Source organism: Gekko japonicus, unplaced genomic scaffold (genome assembly GCF_001447785.1).
Source record: "Gekko japonicus isolate JY-2015 unplaced genomic scaffold, Gekko_japonicus_V1.1 scaffold1737, whole genome shotgun sequence".
Classification (NCBI taxonomy): Eukaryota; Metazoa; Chordata; class Lepidosauria; order Squamata; family Gekkonidae; genus Gekko; species Gekko japonicus.
The window spans coordinates 266492-287269 of NW_015165295.1; the positions used below are offsets into that span (position 1 = coordinate 266492).

General features: G+C 46.1%; 1 protein-coding gene across 1 annotated transcript in view; it reads left to right on the forward strand.

The window, feature by feature from the left end:
- MYRF (myelin regulatory factor) overlaps positions 1–20778 on the forward strand; it is a 188662-nt gene that overhangs the window by 122131 nt on the left and 45753 nt on the right. Inside the window, exons 12-16 of the mRNA XM_015410369.1 lie at positions 194–259; positions 12843–13043; positions 16168–16276; positions 17415–17524; positions 19166–19326. Of these exons, the coding sequence (XP_015265855.1) occupies positions 194–259; positions 12843–13043; positions 16168–16276; positions 17415–17524; positions 19166–19326 (647 nt within the window). The remainder of the gene's footprint in view (positions 1–193; positions 260–12842; positions 13044–16167; positions 16277–17414; positions 17525–19165; positions 19327–20778) is intronic.

Sequence of the window (20778 nt, forward strand, 5' to 3'; positions counted from 1 at the left end):
TCATAGCAAGCAAGCAAACTGATCAGTTTCTTGGACTTTGGATGACATAATTTTGAGGAACAGCATGTGAAGAGGCCATTTGTGATCCCTGCGTTGGCAGTGATTCTTAGCAAATAGGGAGGATACTAGGCTGTGACATTGTTGGCTGTCTGCGCCCTGCTGCCTTTTTAAGTGCTGTGTCCGTTTCCTCTAGCAACGGGCCGGTTCGGGGTTAAAACACAAACAGAGGGCAGACGGGGACCCCGGAGTCTGCAGACAAGTAAGTAGCATGCTGAACTATGCAGTCTCCGGGGTGGAGGTGGGGGGCTGTGTTGCAAAGCCATTGGGAATGGTGGACAGGACGGAGAAGACTCTGAACAAGCTTAGGTGGGCTTTGTCAGTGAGCCTAAAGATGTGTCTGCACTAGCTCAAATTCATGGTTTGGTTGCATATCAGACACACAGCTGATGTGCATAATACACAGTGAAGATGGTGTAAACACCAGAGAGACCCTGGAATGAATCTGTGCTGTGTCATCAGCACTGCCACAAAGCTGTTCCATGAGGCTTTCCTGTTGCTGCTGCTGTTACTGTTATTGCTTGTAATATTTATGTAGGTCCATATACAGAGTTTCATTAACAAAAGAGATGCATCCCTGCCCCAAAGAGCATAGTGTCTACATACAGACAGTGGGAATTCAAGATAGAATGAGGGTGAAAAGAAGAAGCTACAGAACCCAAGGGTGAATGTCACATATAGCTCATTTAATATGAAAATAAGATTACATTAAAGCCGGGGTTCCCAAACCTTTTGAGTCTCTGGACACCTTTCAAATTCTGACACAGTGTGGTGGGTGCAGCCCCAAGAGGCATAGCCAGCCACAAAATGGCTACTGCAGCTTACCTTCATTCCCACATTAAAGTGGGGGGGGGAGGTTTCCACAGGATTATTGTTAGGAATAACTAGAAGGCGGGAACATCCCAATACATGCAGCTGGGCAAGGCAATTAGCTAAGCAAATGAACTTCGAGCGCGCACACGCGGGAAGACTCCCGGCGGGAGATTACATAATGAGCGGGAGAGTCGCGGGATATCCTGAGAGCAGAAAGATTCACCCCAAATGCGGACCGCAAGCCCTCCCTACCTCACAAGGCCAGACTGATAAGGGCGTCTAGCTCCCACAGTCTCCCTGGCATGTTTACTGCAAGCTGCTGAGCTGCAAGCAAGCGGGAACAGGGAAGGGCAGAATACACATAAATGGCAGCTAGCTGACATCCTGCCCCCTCAAAAACACATCACCCCCCCCCCCACAGCCGACAGGGGATCGCCCGGTTTTTCTGGGAATTGGGCATAAAATCTACGTAGGAGTTTGGGGGCCCGCACGTCTTTCCCTGCCACCCACTCCCGATCTTCGGGACCCCAATGCAGCCATTCCACCAGGTAGAACAATTGCCCACGTTTCATTTTAGAGTCCAAAATCACAGATATTTCCTGATGTTCCTCCCCTTCCACCAGAATTGGGGGTTGTTGAGCCGGCTCTGAGCACCAGGGATTAGATGTTGGGCAAGGCTTCAGTAAGCTGAAATGGAAAATTGGATGAATGTTCCGCAAGTTCTTAGGCAAGTCCAATTCAACAGTCACTTCATTAATCAGCTTAACAGCTTTAAATGGACCAGTGTATTTCCACGCCAACTTCCTGCACGGCTGTGACAAACGTAGGTTTTTAGTAGACACATATACAGAGTCCCCAGGCTGCAGAGCCCAACCCTCCACCCTCTTCTTGTCAGCCTGATGTTTGTAAGCGGCTTTAACCATGTCTAATGCTTCGCAGATCTTGGCCCACACCTCTCTTAACGCCGAGCTCCATTCAAAAGCCTCCCCCCTTTCCCCAGAGTGGAAGTCAGAAAGGGGATCGGGGGGCTGTCATAACCAAAAGCTGCTTTGAATGGTGACATTCCTGTAGAAGCGTGGTAAGAATTGTTATAACAAAATTCAGCAAGAGTCAGTAGGTCTGTCCAATCATCCTGTTGGAAGTTTGTGAAACACCTCAAATATTGTTCAAGGGTTTGATTAACCCGTTCGGACGGGCCATCAGTCTCTGGATGATAAGCACTGCTCAGGCCCCGTTCAATGCCCATGCGCTTGTCACCTTCTTTCCTCGGCGCACCTCTACCTTCTCCCAACGGGCAGTTAGCGGCGAAATGGCCACGATCCCCACATCTTAAGCATAGCCCTTGTTTCATCTGCTGCTCCCTGACCGATGGCCCCACGATGGCTTTTGCTTTAGAGTGGGGATGCGCCGGCGTTGTTCTGTCCGCGACTGCGTTATCCAGCCGCATAGTGCGCAAACGGCTCTCGGCACTCTCAGCCTCCTGCATCCAATCTCGGGTCCCCAGAACCGTGTTTCGGATCTCCCATTCAGGCCCAACCTGTACTGCTGGGTGAACACTGGGTCTGTCCAGTCCCAGATTTTGGCCACCTGCCGATGGAATTCAGTGGAATACTCCCAAACCATTAACTTGCCTTGCTTGAACGTCTGGAGGAACGCCTCCGCTTTTTCACCCGCCGTGTGGTCTTCAAACCGGGCTCGCAGTGCCCACATGAAGGCATCAATGCTCTCTAACTCCCTCGCCTCCAGGTTGTGGAGCCCCACATACCAGCTCGTCGCTACACCTCGCAGGTGGGAAGCGATGAAATCAACTTGCGTCTCCTCGCCGGGGAACAAGTGAGCCCAGCGTTCAACAAACTTCATCACCCGCACGATAAAGAACGATAGGTTCTCCAGGTCGCCATCAAACATTACGTCCAACAAGTCTTTAGGTCGTGGCATCGCTGGGGGAGGAGGGGGGAGCTGGAACCACTGGTAGTGCCGAGGGTTGCGGCTGGCCCGGTGGCGGCGTAGGAGGAGGAGGGGGCGGCGGCGGTGGAGGCAGTTGTGGGACCGGCAGGCCAGGACCCGGGCCTGTGGCTGGCACCGGAGGGGGACGCTGTGGCGGAACCTGAGGGCCAGCCAGTTGGGTCTGCAGCACTCGGGCCACTATCCCTGAAAGGTTATGGAGTAATTGTCCCATGTCACGCATAATAGTGCGACGGTCCAGTTCCAACACATCCAATCTCCCATCCACGTTCAAACCTGGACTCACCGACGATCTCGGTGGGAATGGGATGGGTCAACTTGGGGTCATTCCAAAGCTCCCGGAGCTAGACCACGGGTCAAAGATGCTGTCCCAACTCCTACTCCCTGGTACCAACCAGGTAGTTTACGTGGAGTCGCCTAGATGCCTGCCCCAATCCCTCTCTTTACGGTGGTAGGTCACCCCTCTTCCCGAATGCACCGGGATGAATGAGATTGTCGACCTTGGGATGGCCCCTCCATCCATAGAGGCTGGCACACCGGGGCTTGGCATCGTTATTGGCACCCCCTTCCCGCCGTGGTGATCGGGAGTGTCACCGGCGCCCCCGTGGTAGTCGGAGTAGGGGCCACCGTTGTGATCGATGTAGGTGCCGCCGTTGTTGTCGGGGTAGGCACTGCCGTTGTGATCGGGGTAGCGCCCCCTGTCCCACCAGGACCGCTTATCTCATTCTCGAGAGACTCGGCTCGATGGAGAAAAGAAAAGGATTCCTAACAATTTCTGTCAGGTTCCACAGCAAGTAACTCTTCACACATGTTTCCTAAGAAGCGTTATGCTTTATTAGTGTACAAGACAGGTACCATGTCCACAGGATTATTGTTAGGAATAACTAGAAGGCAGGAACATCCCAATACATATAGCTGGGCAAGGCAACTAGCTAAGGAAATGAACTTCGAGCGCGCGCGTGGGAAGACTCTTGACGGGAGATTACATAATGAGCGGGAGAGTCGCCAGATATCCTGAGAGCAGAAAGTTTCACACCAAATGTGGACCGCAAGCCCTCCCTACCTCACAAGGCCAGACTGATAACGGCGTCTAGCTCCCACGGTCTCCCTGGCATGTTTACTGCAAGCAGCTGAGCTGCAAGCAAGCGGGAACAGGGAAGGGCAGAATACACATAAATGGCAGCTAGCTGACACTTGTGCTGTGGTGGCAGCTGCTGCCAAAGCAATATTTTTAAACTTTTGCACAGCCAATCAGATCTCCAATGGCCAATCAAAAGTACTGTTGGGCAAAAGCCCCATCTGTCAGACTCTTGGAGAAATTAGTTCCCAACTACATTCACTCAGAAGAATGAAAAATTTATTGAGACATTGATAGGATCCAGCCTGTACGTTGGCTGTGTTAGAACTGAAAATGGAGGCACAAAAGCAATAGATATGCAAGGTTCAAACAGGAACCCTAAAAGATTATGAGCCAATCACCCCCAGGTATTCCACCTGCCCAAACCAACGGCTCTGTGTGACATCCTTGGTGACATCCCCCCAATACATAGACAAGAGCCAGGTGGTGTAAACTGAGACTCAAGGCCGATGGACGTTCCCAGACACGATAAGCAACAATCTACTTCAAACCATCTGAAAGCGAAAGCATTTGAAATTCACACTCTCCTACTCCCCCTCTTGACTTCTATGGCAAGCAAGCAATAAAATGTAAAGCAAGTTTGACATTCTTCCCCCCCCCCCCCAGGCCCCTCATCCTGCCGGCTAGAGGGGGTAGTGTTTGTGGAAGATGCGAACAAGCAAAGGGGCTTTAACATGTTCTTGGCACACCCATTCATTGTGAGATACATCAAAGTCCCTCCATTTAACTAGATAGTATAAGCACCCCCACTTCAATTTGGAATCTAGGATTTCTTCAACTTCTTGATGGGGTTCACCATCAGTCATCAGGGGGGGTGGGAGCTGCTGGTCAAGGTCTCCATGCATTCGGACCCGGATTCTTCAGCAGACTGGAATGGAAGACAGGATGGACATGCTTTAGGGTTTTAGGCAATTCAGGTTCTACAGCCACTTTATCGATCACTCTCAACACCTTGAAAGGGCCAATGTACTTCCACCCCAGTTTTTCCCCAGCCTGTAAGTCCCACTCAGGAGCTCTCCCTTTGTCAGCTTGCTTTTTGTAGTCCTCTTTAGCTTTAGTCAGTGTCTTAGACCACTGGTCTTTCAGGTCTGTCCACCAAGTGTGCCAGGGGTTTGGGAGGTCACAGTGGGAAGGGGAGCTCCCTCAAAGCCATGCACAGCCATAAAAGGTGCAAGTCCAGTAGCACTGTGCACAGAATTATTATAACTGTATTCCTCATAAGGGAGGAGGTCTGCCCAGTCATCCTGCTGGTAGTTAGTGAAACATCTGAGGAACTGTTCTACTACTTGATTCACCTGTTTGGTTTGCCTGTCAGTCTCTGGGTGATAAGTCCAATGTTCCCTCTAAGCTGTGGTGTCTGGTGAGCAAAAATTCTACTTTGTGAGCTATCGACATTAAAGTTGTGAGCGAGTGGTTTGGCTACTGCATATAGTAGTTTGCTTTGGAGTCATCCTTCCTGAGCAAAGACAAAAACGTGTGAGCCGGAGGCTAAAAAACTGTGAGCTAGCTCACACTAACTCAGCTTAGAGGGAACACTGGCTCAGACCTTTTTCAATCCCTTGGAGTACCATCCGTTCCTTCCAGAATTTTGCTATGAATTGTGACCCCTGGTCAGATATAATCTTGCGGGGTAGGGAATGCAGTCTCACAATCTGCTACATGAACAATTTAGCCAGGGTTTTGGCGGTAGGCAGTTTTTTGCACGGAATGAAGTGTGCCTGTTTCAAAAACAAGTCCACGACCATCCATATGACAGTCTTACCCTTGCTAGGTGGCAAATCAGTTATAAAATCCATCAAAATAACTGCCCAGGACCTTTCAGGGGTTTCGAGGGGTTGCAATGTGCCAGGCGGCTTCTCCACTCTCCTTTTACCCATCAAACATATTTGGCAAAAGCTCACATACTGGGAAATATCCGCTCTCATACAGGGCCAGCAGAATTGTCTCTGAAGGAGGTGCAGGGTTTTCAGGTACCCAAAATGCCCCACCAATTTATTTTCATGCCCGGAAGCAGGAATCTCCCCCCCCCTCAAAGTTTTAGGTACAAACAGTCTCTCCCCCTGGTACCAACATCCATTATCTCGTTGCACAACTGAGCTGTTGTGTTGAATGTCTTCCCTGTCCCCCTCAGAAAAAGCTGCTTTGAATTTAGAGATCTATGGATCTGTATCCCCCTCGGGTTTCCTTTTTGGCTCGGCTGGGCGTAACTATGGCCCCACCCAGCTGGGTAGGCGTGAACATCGTGTCCACCACCTCTTCCCGTTGACTTGCATGTTGGGGGAGACAGGACAGTACATCAGCCAAGACATTGAACTTTCCGGGGAGGTGCTGGAGGGTGAATCAAAACTTAGAGAAGAACTCCGCCCATCTGAGTTGTTTAGCACTCAATCATCTGGACGTGCATAGGGCTTCTAAATTTTTATGGTCAGTCCATACTTCGAAAGGTCCCCTGGTCCCCTCCAGCTAATTCCTCTAAGACTTAGTGAGGGTGAGTTTAATGGCAGCTGCCTCTTTGTCCCAGACAGCCCAGTTCCTCTTGGAGGAGAATTTTTTGGATATGTAAGCTAATGGGTTTAACTTCCCATCCTCCTCCCTTTGCAGGATGCCCCCATGGCCATATCCAAGGCATCCACTTGGACTACAAATGGCTTTGTTTCATCAGAGTGATGTAAGATGGGCTCTGAGGTGAACAGCTCCTTAAGTTTATCAAATGACTGCATCCATTCCAGGGTCCAGTCCAACTTGGTACTTGGTTTACTACCCTCAGGCCCCTTCCGTTTTCAACAAGTTGGTAAGGGACAGGGCTTCTTGAGTGAAATTGGGGATGAATGCCCAGTAGAAGTTGGCAAACCCGAGTAAAAAATGCAGCTGGCATTAGGCTCGAGGGGGTTCCCAGCCCAAACACATCCACACTTTATTTGGGTCCATCCCCAGCCCTTTCCCTGAAATCCAGTACCCTAGGAAGTCTATTCATCTTTATGGAACTCGCATTTCAAGAGTTTGGCAAATAGGCGATGGTTATACAGAATCTATAGCACGTCCTTCAATAGGGCCATGTACGAGTCATTATCTCATTAATAAATCAAGATATCATCTAGATAAACAAGTGCATGTGTAACACTTCATTAATTAAGTTCATGGAAAACCCCGGGGCTCCTGCCATCCCAAACGACATCACAAGGTATTCAAACTGGCCCAGTGGGGTATTGAAAGCTGTCTTGTACTCATCCCCCTCCTGGATGTGCACTTGCACTTCCATTTTCAGTTCTAACACTTTGTCAGACTCTTGGAGAAATCAGTTCCCAACAACGTTCACTCAGAAGAATGAGAAGTTTACTGAGACATTGATAGGATCCAGCCTGTATGTTGGCTGTGTTAGAACTGAAAATGGAGGCGCAAAAGCAATAGATATACAAGATTCAAACAGGTACCCTAAAAGGTTACGAGCCAATCACCCCAGGTATTTTACCTGCCCAAACCAACGGCTCTGTGTTCCCACCTTGGTGACATCCCCCCAACACGTAGACAAAAGCCAGATGGTGTAAGCTGAGACTCAAGGCCGGTGGATGTTCCCAGGCATGATAAGCAACAATCTACTTCAAAGCATCTGAAAGCAAAAGCATTTGAAATTCACACTCTCCTGCTCCCTCTCCCGACTGCACTGGGGATCCTTGCACTAAAGGCTTTAAGAAATTGGGGAGTTGGAATGCTTGGTGTTGGGGGGAAAATAGACATTGTGGGTATTTAAAAAACTTGATGGGATGAGGAAAATCAGTGGGATAAGGTGATTCCTGGGTATAAATTATATTGGAAGGATGGGGGGAAGGGTTGTAAGTGGGGTGCCTCTGTTTGTCAGAGAGGGAATAGAGTCCAGTAAGATCAAGATCAAGAGGGTAAGAGAACTGGATTCGCTTCTGGAAATGGTATGGGTTGAAATAGTGGGCCCAAAAGGAAGCTTAACACTTGGAGTTCATTATCGCCCACCAGATCAAAAGATAGAGAAGGATTATAAAATGATGAATGAATTAAAGATAGCAACTAGACAAAATAACTGTGTCATAATAGGTGATTTTGACTACCCATTGTCCGATTCCCCATGCATTCGAACTAAATCCACGTTTGATGAACAAAGTTAAATTTATTATAATCTCCCGACTGCACTGGGGATCCTTGCACTAAAGGCTTTAAGAAATTGGGGAGTTGGAATGCTTGGTGTTGGGGGGAAAATAGACATTGTGGGTATTTAAAAAACTTGATGGGATGAGGAAAATCAGTGGGATAAGGTGATTCCTGGGTATAAATTATATTGGAAGGATGGGGGGAAGGGTTGTAAGTGGGGTGCCTCTGTTTGTCAGAGAGGGAATAGAGTCCAGTAAGATCAAGATCAAGAGGGTAAGAGAACTGGATTCGCTTCTGGAAATGGTATGGGTTGAAATAGTGGGCCCAAAAGGAAGCTTAACACTTGGAGTTCATTATCGCCCACCAGATCAAAAGATAGAGAAGGATTATAAAATGATGAATGAATTAAAGATAGCAACTAGACAAAATAACTGTGTCATAATAGGTGATTTTGACTACCCATTGTCCGATTCCCCATGCATTCGAACTAAATCCACGTTTGATGAACAAAGTTAAATTTATTATAAAGCGATGGTTAGATCAGGAACACAAGAATTGTTAGGAATGACTACAAGCCTCATAGGGAAACATAATAAAGGAACTTGAACCAGGTTATGACCAATGAGTCCAATTCCCGCTGGCGGGAAGGCAGATAAAACTAGCGCTCAATTCCTTGGGAACACAACGGTTCTACAACATAAACACAAGTTCAGTTCTCAGGCATGAGATACATAATAAGCGAAGCAACGCCATAACTCCATCCCACCTCCAGCTGGTTGACCTTGAGCAGTTCCGCAGATGAAGCAAGCAAAAGACAGTAAACACCTACACATGAGAATACAGGAGGGATGGGCAGGGCATAATGTAAGATACAGAAAAGAACACACCACCTTATGGCAGCTTGCTGACACCCATACATTGATTGGGTCAATATGTGTTCAAGTCGGGAAAAAGAGATTGAAAGACACTCTCAATGACTGTACCATGGAGCAGATGGTCATAGAACCTACCAAGGGAGAGGCGATCCTGAATTTGGTCCTAAGTAATGCCCAAGACCTGGTGAGAGATGTAAAAGTGATTACACCACTTGGGAACAGTGACCATAATGTTATTGAGTTTAACATTTGTATAAATAGGGAGTTGCCCAAAAAAACTGACACAACCACTTGTAACTTTAAAAGGGGTAACTTCTCTGATATGAGGGGACATGTGAGGAAGAAACTGAAAGGAAAAGTAGAAAGGGTCAAAACCATTTGGGAAGCTTGGAGACTACAATCCTAGAAGTCTGATGTCGATACCGGGTAAGTTGGTGGAAACTGTTATTAAGGAAAGAATTAGTAGGCACCTTGATGAACAAAAACTATTGAGGCAGACTGAGCATGGGTTCTGTAAGGGAAGATCTTGTCTCACTAACCTGTTACTGTTCTTTGAGGGAGTGAACAAACATGTGGACAAGGGGGACCCAATAGATGTTGTTTACCTTGACTTCCAGAAAGCTTTTGATAAAGTTCCTCATCAAAGGCTCCTAAGTAAGCTCAATAGTCATGGGGTAAAAGGACGTCCTTTTGTGGATCAAAAACTGGGTAATTCATAGGAATCAGAGAGTGAGTATAAATGGGCAATTTTCTCAGTGGAGGGTGGTAAGCAGTGGGGTACCACAGGGATCAGTACTCGGTCTGATTATTGATTTGGAGTTAGGGAGTAAGCAGTGAAGTGGCTAAATTTGCAGATGACATGAAGTTGTTCAGGGTGATGAGAACCAAGGAGGATTGTGAGGTACGCCAAAGGGATCTGTTGAGGATGGACGAGTGGTGGCGAATGGGGTTCAGTGTGGCTAAGTGAAAAGTGATGCACGTTGATGCGGTCTGTACTGGCAGAGACTGACCAGGAGAGAGATCTTGGAGTCGTAGTAGATAACTCAATGAAAATGTCTAGATCGTGTGCAATTAACATTTCAAAGAGAGCTCCCCCAGACGTTCCGTAAGAAATCATCGTCAAATTCAAAGAGATACAAAGCAGAAACAAACTTTTCAAAATAGCTCAAGAAAAACAAGGTTTAGCCCTTGAAGACACATGCGTGTTTTTGTATGCTGACGTCATCCCAGAGGTGCTGATTGCAAGACAAAGACTGTGTGAAATTGCAAAGACATTGAAAGAAAAGGAAATACCATATAGATGGCTAGCACTTGGCCATTTGATGGTTAATTTAAAAAACAAAACGTTTATAGCACATAATGAGATGACGGGTAAAAAACTTATCGAGGCTGTCATTAAATTGAAAGAAGGAGGGGTGTGAAGGGAATAGTTAGGCTATAGTGTAAGTAGGGGGAAACAATTGAAAGTAAGATTTATTAGTACAAGAGTAGACTTGAACTCTAAACATGTCTAAGTAAGAATAGTTATCTGTGTGTATTGTTTGATTAGAGGGTTAGAGTCTTTAGTGTAATAATAGGGTATAGCAAGGAGGCGAAGGGTGTGGCCCCCCCCAGACTTCCAAATACAGGGAGAGAGGAGGATCACCTCTTGCTGTAGAGTTGTTCTCTATAGCACCCATAATTGGAGGCAACCCTTTAAACTTTTCTTTTCAGGTACAGAAGAAGATGGAGAAAAATAGTAGTAATTGAGGTAGAAATGAACTGTAGATTATGAGTTGTATTAGGATTAACTAAAAGTTATGGGGAAGTTGGACGGGAATCATAAACGGGTAAAATGGGGCATATGAAAAGAAGAGGGATTAAATGAGAGTAGAAATCTCAGGCTGTTGGAATAGTAACAGGTGATTTTTTAAATTTCGTATGGTTATTATGATTGATAGAAATGGAAAATGAGTATATCAATAAGATGGATAATTAATGTGTGTTTGTGGACTGATAGATATACTCAATAAAAAACATAAGTATATAAAAAAAGAAAATGTCTAGGCAGTGTGCGACTGCAATAAAAAAGGCCAACACTATGCTCGGGATTATTAGGAAGGCAATTGAAAACCAGTCAGGCAGTATCATAATGCCTGTTTGGCTTGGCTGCTCGTAGTCTGTAACTATTTCTGGGTTAAGAGTAGAGGTCACTGAGCTGATAGTTCCTGGAGAAGGTCTTTTTTTTCAATGCCATTTTCTCTGCTTTCATCGACATTGTTTACACAAGGTACAGTCCATTTAAACAAACTGATAGTCCATCGGTTTAACTCGTTTTGGCCTGTTTTGCTCCCTACTCACCCAAATTGCACTTTCCTTTACTGCTGCTGTCCCCTTTCACTCCAAGCTGTCACTCGAGAACCGCTGTAATTTTCCAGGGGGGGGGGATCCCAGCTCCTCCCCTCCCTTTAAATCAGTCTGGAACTTTAATTTCACTTCTCCACTTCACCAGCTCAAGTAGCTTATAGGGATTGCTTAAACTCACAGTTCATTCAGCCAATTTGACAGTATGTTGGAAGATATTGCTAGATCATTTGCCCGCTTTCATCCGGTGTATGCCTCTAATTGCTATTGTGGCTTTGTGGTGGCAGGACCTATTGAGGTAAAGAAGTGCCTGAATTCCTTGGCCGTCGCCTTGGAAGAGGCACCCCTCAGACCCCAGGCTGAAAGCCCCCTACAAGGGCTCCGGGGGGGGCTCAGAATCCTTTGAGTCCCCTCCTGTCCACCGCGATTTGGGGCCCTCCTAACAGAGCTCGATGGAGCGCACCCAACCAGGGAGTCGCCGAAACCGGAAGTCCCTATGTATAGAATGGTGCCTTTTGGACTGAACCATTGCAAAAAATACCTTTTCTTTACTGCTGATGAATCACAACCTTATTCCACATGTTCCACAGGGGCTGCCTGATGAAAGTGTGTGACTTCAAGGTCATCTTGAGCTCAGGAACAAACCTCCTATGTGGGTGCTTGTTTCTTCATTTCCCTCCTGCCAGTCTTACCCATTATGTCTCATCACCTCTCCCTGCAGACTACACATAATGCCTGCCTAGAGATCCTTTAGGGGGGTATTTTGTAATTGGTGTGCTTTAGTTCACTGAGGAAATTTTCCCCACTGAAAGAGAAGAAGGCTTCTTGCAACATAAGACTTCTGTTTTGAGCTACAAAGGGAAAAGATGGGAAAAGGACAGCTGAAATCAGCGGTAAAATGTCTAGGGTCCCGTTCATACGCGGCGATTTGGGCCAGTTGCGGGCCAGTTTGGGGGCGGATCAAAGCAGCGCGATCACACCACCACATCTGGGAAGCGTTCTGCTTCCGCACCCGAACTGGCCCAAACCCGGGAAGAACCGCCGCAAAATGAACCACCTACCTTGGTGGTTCAAGTGGACGCGGCGCTTCTTCCCGGGCGTCTGATCGCCGGCGCTCCCTTGCGCCGGCTCAACCCCGGCCCGGAGCCGAACTGCGCATGCTCCGACATGCGCAGTTCGGCCGGCCCCCGGTTAGGGCTGTGTTTTCTCCCCGGCGTTTGATCGCGCCGGGGAGAAACGGCGGCGCGGCCGGGGGATCCGTGAGATCCCGCCGCGCCATGTCAACATTGGCGCGGCTTTTAAAAGCCGCGCCTTCTAGCGCCTTTTCCCCTGCGTGTGGCAGGGGGCTAAGTTAAATCAATAAGAACTCTGGGATAACTTAGTATTTTCACAGTTCATATGTTTCCAGCAGTTGAGTTTTAAAGCCTTTCACACAGTCATAGAATCTTTGAGATGAGAGGCTTTTGTTTCAATGTTTCCCAAACATTCCAGTTCACTTTATTATAATATTCTTTTTGGGGCCTTTTTTGCAGGCCTCCAACCCAGGTCAGTTTGAGAGTGACAGCGACGTACTCTGGCAGCGTGCTCAGCTTCCTGACACTGTGTTTCATCACGGCCGAGTGGGTATCAATACAGATCGCCCTGATGAAGCCTTGGTTGTTCATGGTAATGTGAAAGTAATGGGGTCCCTTATGCATCCATCGGACATCCGAGTAAAAGATGACATCCAGGAGGTAAGAGTTCATCACCTTTGGACATTCTTAGGAGTCTCTTCAGCATTATGCAGAAATGCTTATGAGAACAGCATACTTCCCTTCAATGTGGGTGCCTCTCACTACTATGCAGATGGAGAACTTCATGGAAAAATGCCAGGAAAAATGGGCAGACAGAGTTTCTGCTTAGAGCAGTTCAGGAGCTCAAAAATGTAGGAGTTCAAAATGCAGAGTAAAGATTAGAACAGTTGCTATTGGGGATTGGCACAAACTAGGAAAATGTGGTTCGGTTCATGGTTCATGGTTTGAGAACCACAAAATGTCACAAACTTTTGGGGGCTAAACAAACCAGTTTGGTTCATGACTCAGTAGAACAACTGCCCAGTGTGCTGAAGACACCAAACTCACAGAGGATCTTCAGTTGTCTGCCTTCCGTGTTTGGTGAGGATTGGACTTAGGGGGTCTGAGTTACACCCCCCCCCCCAAAGGAGGTGCCCCCAGGAAAGTGCTTTCTGGGGAAATGACAGGTTTAGGTTCAGGAGGTTTGGGAGTGTATAGAATGAACCCTGTGCAAGGTAGAGGCATCAAACTTTTCAGGAGACCTCCCCCTGATCCTCCTCTACATGTCCTCCAAGTTATGTGCATATTGGACTTAGGGGATCCAAGTTACGGCTCCCCCAATGAAGATGACCCCAGGAAAGTGCTCTCAGGTGAAATGTCAGGCACAGGTTCAGAAATGTATAGAATGGACCCCAAGCAAGCTATATACACCAAACACACAGGGAGGGGGAGGAGCCACAGCCCAGCACCATTGCTTCAAAGACTTCAATTTGATATAACAGATGGTGTGTGTGTGTACATGTACATATACAAATATATATGATAGGTTTTTTTGAGCCCTTGTATAGTAAAAATCATTTTATGATTTTTTTAAAAAAAAGAGTCCAACCAGGGAGAAGCCCCACTACTGGGCGTCAGTAATGAACCGGGAAGTTAGCAGTGGTGGGGATGTCAGGCGTGCAATGGCAGAGGATTCAGCAGAGGTCTCCTGGAGTACTGGTCACACAAGGCTGTCATCTGGCCCGACCGCTCTTGTGTGGCCATGAGCCCTGAGTCCACCCAATACCCAAACCCCAGCGGGGAAGAGGAGTTCACAGTCAAGAGGGTATAAAACATGGTTCCTCAGCTGAGGCACTCAGCGTGAGCAGGGAAACAGAGTGGCTCAGAGCCCTGAGTCCACCTAACACCCAAACCCCAGCAAGGGGAGAGAAGTTCACAATCAGGAGGGTATAAGGCACTCAGTCGCTAAGCCCTTCTGCTTGGTATGAGCAGAGAGGGTGGTTCAGAGCCCTGAGTTCACCTAAAACACAAACCCCAGCAGGGGAGAGTTTATAAATAAATAATGAATGTGCTCTGCTTCTAACAGGTTCCCTGCCTCTCTGTCTAACTGCCAACAGCCAACAGAGGAGAGGCTGTAGAGCTGAGGTGATATATAGCATTCTGATCCCATAAAGCAGAATGGGAACTGTTATTGGCAGCCAGCAGTGCCTGTTAAGCTTTGGAGAGCTCCTACTGGTGTTTATGCCCCCTGCTGCTTTGGAGTTTTGTAAACAGTTTAATTGAGTTCATCCATTCATGAACTGCCACAAACAGCACCAAAGTTTGTGGAATGTTTGTGCCAGTCGCCCTTCCACAAACATTGCTTCACAATCCACGAACCAGCGAAAATTTGTGACGAACTTTAGTTCATGAGCTGGTTCATGCCCATCCCTAGTTGCTAGCAAACCTTGTATCAACTTTCTTATTGTTTCGGAGATCTTAAGCTAAGCACTGCATAAAAGTTAAAATGAATTATCCTTGCCCTGAGCCTCGCAGCCTAATACACAAAGGAAGGGGAACAGTACCACAAAAGAGAGGATAAGATGATACCCTAACAATCAACAGAGCGGCTCTCATACCAAGGAGTTTCCACACTTCGGCCACCTGACTTGTGCGGGTTTTTAATTGTGTTTCCATGTGGCATCATCCTCTATTCATGCATAGACAGTTCTTCTGTAAAGAGTTTGTTCCTTCCACAAAAGACTCTTCCAGTTTTTAAAAAAGTGTTTTGTGGACATGAGAAGTTTCTTGTGTCTGTAAGGGAAACATTGCAGTTGCAGGACTTCACTGAAGTAATAATCAATGACTTTTTAAATTGTTAATGACCGCAAAGGGGCCAGTCCCTTGCAGCAATTGCAAAATTAGCATACCTCAGCCTGTCTTTTAGACAGGGGGATCGTTCAGAAGTGCATCTGCAAATACATGGAGGATCTGAAGAAGTGCGCTTGCACACAAAAGCTTATACCTTGAATAAAATTTTGTTGGTCTTAAAGGTGCCACTGGACTCTAACTTTGTTTTGCTGCTTCAGACCAACATGGCTATCCACCTCCGTTCACGGGGCCAAGCTTGGTAAATCCCTGATCTTATCACCATTTGAGGCTTAAGTCCTCTAATATCCATACTCATTTAAATCAGTCCGCATGCAATGTGCATGATTCAGGCAAAGATGGAATTATAAGCAAGGCCTTATTCTGTATATGTAAGCCAGTGTGGTGTAGTGCTTAGAGCATCAGACTAGGACCTGAGTGAAGGAGATCCAGGGCGGAATCCCCATTCTGTCGTGGAAGCTCTCTGGTGACCTTTGGCCACTCGTACACTTTCAAGCCTAACCTCCATCACAGAGTTGTTGCGAGGATAAAAGAGATGAGAGTGATTGAATCTGCTTTGTGTCCCCACTGGGGAGAAAGCCAGGGTAGAAATGAAGTCAGTAAGTAAATATATACAGTTTTTACTAAGGATGTCAAGACTCCATTGTGCAAAGGTGTATTTAAACTGAGTTGGAACTCCTACAAAATCAGTTTCTTACTTTAATTCAAGGGCTGAGCACTCTGCTGCTCCTTTGGCCAGGGCAGCAGTTTAGCCCAGAGTAATACAGGTAATAACAATACAGGGCTGAATGCTCTGTATGGTTCCCTGCCTAGTGTACCTGGGATTGTAATCCCAATTTACTCATTTGCTGTTGCTGCAGGGTTAGAGTTAAACATTTGGGCACTACAGACTCACTTTTAAAGATTTTTCACCCATAGCCTTTTACTTATGGTTCAGGTAGACACCACAGAACAGCTGAAGAGGATCTCCCGTATGCGACTGGTGCACTACAACTACAAGCCAGAGTTTGCTGCCACTGCGGGTGTTGAGAACACATCTGAGACAGGTACAGTCCCTGTGCTAACCACAGGTTCCATACTTACAATTCTGGTACTGTTCAAGTTTTCACACTTCATTCCTAAGCAGAGTTAACACCCTTTAAAGACTATTGACTTCAGTGCTCTTAGAAAAATGTAACTGTTTAGTATTGCACAGTAAGACTGGCAAAAGCAATAGCATCCATCTTGGCTTCACCAGATCCATAACCCAACCTACTTCTGCTGCCCCATTCCTGGGTTCTTCATAATGCTGTTTCCTGACCTTCAAAACAATAATAACTCCAGACCTATTTAAGCATTCATATGTGGTGCACACAGTCTGGAAACTACTCATATTACAAATTATAAGCTAGATCAGCGAAAATTCAAGTTCTGCAAGACTTTTGAGGAATACTTGGGTCTTTCTCAAGCCTGTGTCATTAATGCCTGATAAACTGTGAGAATCAACCTTCACTCACACTTGCCAAATGGGATTGCAGGGGGTACACTAGTGTTTTCCAACTACGTACATGTGCCTGCAGTATTCAGACATGGGTGTGTCACTTCTGCATCATCAGTGATTGCTGCATGGATTTGTTTTGCCACAAAAGTTACTGCTGACACTGCTGCCTCTGGTACACATGTACTGGTTTCGTAGTCAGTTGCCCTACTGTCCACTGGGCTTTGGAAGCACACTTGGTTCTTCATCTGCAGCAGTCACAGCTCCCTGTGCCCAGAATCGGATCAGGGGAGGATGTTTTTCAGCTCTATGAAAAAGCTGTATCTGCACAGTGCTGATTGACTGGTCCTGTGTCCGTCATAAATGTGTTCCCCTGCACCTTGTTGGGAGGCATTTCAAAGTGGGAGCATTAAAAAACAAACAAACCAATATGGTAACATTGAAACTAAAATCAGAAATAAAGCAAACTACTCTCTTGAAAGGTGTGGAGAGTCAACTATCAGTTTTGGGACTGGAGCCAGAACCAGATAACGGTGCAGGAGCGAAGGAGGGAAAAAACAAGGCTTACCCACAGGAAAACAAATGACACCCACTCCTATTTTTATGCCCATCTCTACTCAGCCTTAATCACTCTAGACTACCTAGCAAATACCTTCTGAAGTTCTAAGGTGACACTGACATTTTGTGGTCTTACCATTCCTGTGCAGGTGTCATTGCTCAGGAGGTGCAGGAAATTCTCCCAGAGGCTGTGAAAGATACAGGGGACATAGTCTTTGCCAGTGGGAAGACTATTGAGAATTTCCTAGTAGTGAATAAGGTAAGTAAGAGCAAACTGCAGATTAAATAACTAGAAAAAGACAATGAAAAGGAATGAAGGTGATAGCAGAGTCCTTGGTCATGCTTTTCTGAGTTGTGAGTAGATGTCTGTTCTTAACATAATGTAAAAATTCCACATCTGAAACTTGGAAACTGCTGTTCTCAACATTTTGGCAGGCACTGTCTTGTCGATTTTCATTTGGTCCACTATTTGTGATAATTTCAGTAGTTGTGCGCACAGGCTTGGTATGGAAGAACTCTGATATCAGTTACTTGAATGTTATATAGAAGGGGTTGAAGTAAGCTGGAATTTAAAAGCTGATTCAGAATGGGTTGTTTGTTCAACCCCCTGCACAATGCAGGAAATTCAGAACTACCTCCCCACCCCCACATCCCCAGTGACTCCTGCTCCATACCCAGAAGATGGCAAAAAACCCCTGGCCAAACTGGCCTGGAGAAAATTGCTTCCTGGCCCCAAAGTGGTGATTGGCATCCCCTAGGTATGTAAGAAAGGGCCATGAGAACTAAGCACTGATCCAACCTTTCCTGCCCTCCCTCTCATGATCTGCCTAAGAACTTGTTGAAAAGTAAAAACACTTACTTGTTAGCAACATATTATCTGGATTTAGTGTGATTACAAAGTTATCTCAGTTTTTATTATCCATTCACCTCATACATCCTACCTCTGATTCTACCTGACCTTTTCCTCTCCAAGTTAAATAAAATATTTCAAAAGCCTTTCATGTGCCATTACAGGAGTAGAATATTAGCAGATGATTTTGTCTCTTCCCTCAAGTCCCTGGTTGGGCCAGCATCAAAATGTATAATAATGTGACAGGGTGGGACAGCCATAGACCAACAAATAAGAAGAAAATAGATGTAGGAGCTGCTCAGCAAGCAGGAAAGGAGAAAAAAAAGGGAAAATCCTGTGCATGATGGAGGAAAGAGGGCGAGATTTCCATAGTAGTGTGTCCTGAATAAAATGCACTGAAATTTTATGATAAACAGGTCTATGGAGTTTCATGTTTTAAAAATAAATATGATAAATAAATAAACATGAGGGTGAAATTATTTGTTGCCAAGCCACCTTCTCTGAGGATGCCACGCCCTGTTTATACTTGGTGCTGGGACCAGTGCTCCCTCTAAGCTGAGTTAGTGTGAGTTAGCTCACAGTTTTTTCGCCTCCGGCTCACAGATTTTTGTCTCAGCTCAGGGAGGATGGCTCCGGAGCAAACTGATTTATGCAGTAGCCAAATCGTTCACTCACAACTTTAAGACCAGTAGCTCACAAAGCAGAATTTTTGCTCACAAGACTCCACAGCTTAGAGGGAACATTGACTGGGACCAATTGCTATGTTGTTTTTGTAGTGTGGTAAGCAAAGACTTCACATGATGATGTTGCTGTATCGCTTTTACTTGATAGGGAGTTTTGAAGAAACATGCCTATGTGGGAAAATTAACTTGTTGCACTGAAAAAATGTAAGCCATTTCTGTGAATGGTAGTTTTTACTTTTCTTCAGGGGGTATTGTCCAAAAAACACATCAACACCAAATGAAAATGAAAGGCGTTAGGTACATTGTGTGAGTATTTGAGTATTCCAAAAGAGAAAATGAAGGAGAATCTTTCTTTTGTCCCTGACAGGAGCGCATTTTCATGGAAAATGTAGGAGCTGTGAAGGAGCTTTGCAAACTGACTGACAACCTGGAGACACGGATTGATGAGCTGGAGAGGTGGAGTCATAAACTTGCCAAGCTTAAACGACTGGACAGCATGAAATCAACTGTGAGCTCTGGTGCATTCAGGTACCCAGAGCTTTCAGACAAGCAGCTTCATTTTATTCCTGTCCCTCTCAAGAGTTGAGAGACTATGGGCTGCTGAGATGCTTAAACTTCAGTCATGACTAAAAAAGCAAGCAGAGCTTTGAGCAGGTGGGGACCTGGCCCAGATGTTTATCTGGGATGGGCATCTTGTACCCTTGATGGAAGAACAGACAGGCATTAATCCCCTTCCACCACATTCACCATGTAATGTGATGCAGGACTCCCTGTTTCTTTTTTTTAGGAGTCACATTGCACATTACATTGCAAGCCTAGAGGAGTGGAGTGTACCCGCCCATTCCTTCTCACTCATTCCTTCACTACCACAACGGGATCTTGAACCCAGCTAAATGTCTGAACTGGTCCAAATACGAACCTCTGTCTGAATCTGCATCTACTAGCGCCAGCTTAAACATCAAGCCCAGACAATGCTACATTTGGATCAGAAATTATTAGTAGAAATGGTCAAAATTCTTATGAGAAAGCTTCTTGTACATTTCGAGGTTGGTCTGATCTTCGTTTCATACATTCAGGAGTACTCTAAAGCAGCACTGGTCCAAGTTAAAATTTACAGCCTGATCAGCCAGCCAATGAATGTGAAATATACAAACTGTGATGCGAAAGTTCCTGATTTCTGCTGATGCCTCCCTCCCATTGTAGACCCCCAAATTGTGCCCAGCGCTGGTCTAGGGATTCCTCTGAGGCTCTGGGCAGCATTTCAGGAGAGTGAGGGAGCTCCCTCAGTCTCCTGGGATCCAGGAATATCCCATTCTTTTAGCTCCACTGTGCTTACAATTCTTATTGGATACAAGTAATTACCTTCAGGAAATCTTTAGCCTGAAAACTTCCTTTAAAGCACCAGCCAAAAGTCCTAGGAGTGTTATGTACTAACATGTAGTACTGAAGGTGCATGTCAATCAGCACTTTTTGTACATTCTGAGTTGGTGTCCTCAAAAAACCTAATGTTGTGTTACTATTTATTATCTGTGTGTTCCACATGCAAAAAAGAAACCTAGTTAGAGAAGTGTATACTGTTGAGTGATCAGCCTAGAATGAAGTTAAAGGGAAGGGCTGTGGCTCAGTGGCTCAACCTCTGCTTGGCATGCAGAAGGTCCCAAGTTCAATCCCCAGCATCTCCAGTTAAGACGAGCAGGCAGTAGGTGATGTGAAAGACCCCTGTCTGAAACCTTGGAGAGCTTCTACCAGGCTGAGTAGACAATACTGACTCTGATGGGCCAAGGGTTTGATTCAGCATAAGGCAGCTTCATGTGCTCATATGTGTTCAAGTCTGTTCATCTCCTTCATGTAGCAACCTTTTTCTTATTTTTCCCCTCAATGGTGAATTTGCATAGTTTATGGCCTGTGAACCCACTCAGTGACCTATTCTGCTAAATGCTTTTAGGAAAAGCCAAAATTTGGCTACTGCGCAATCCAGTC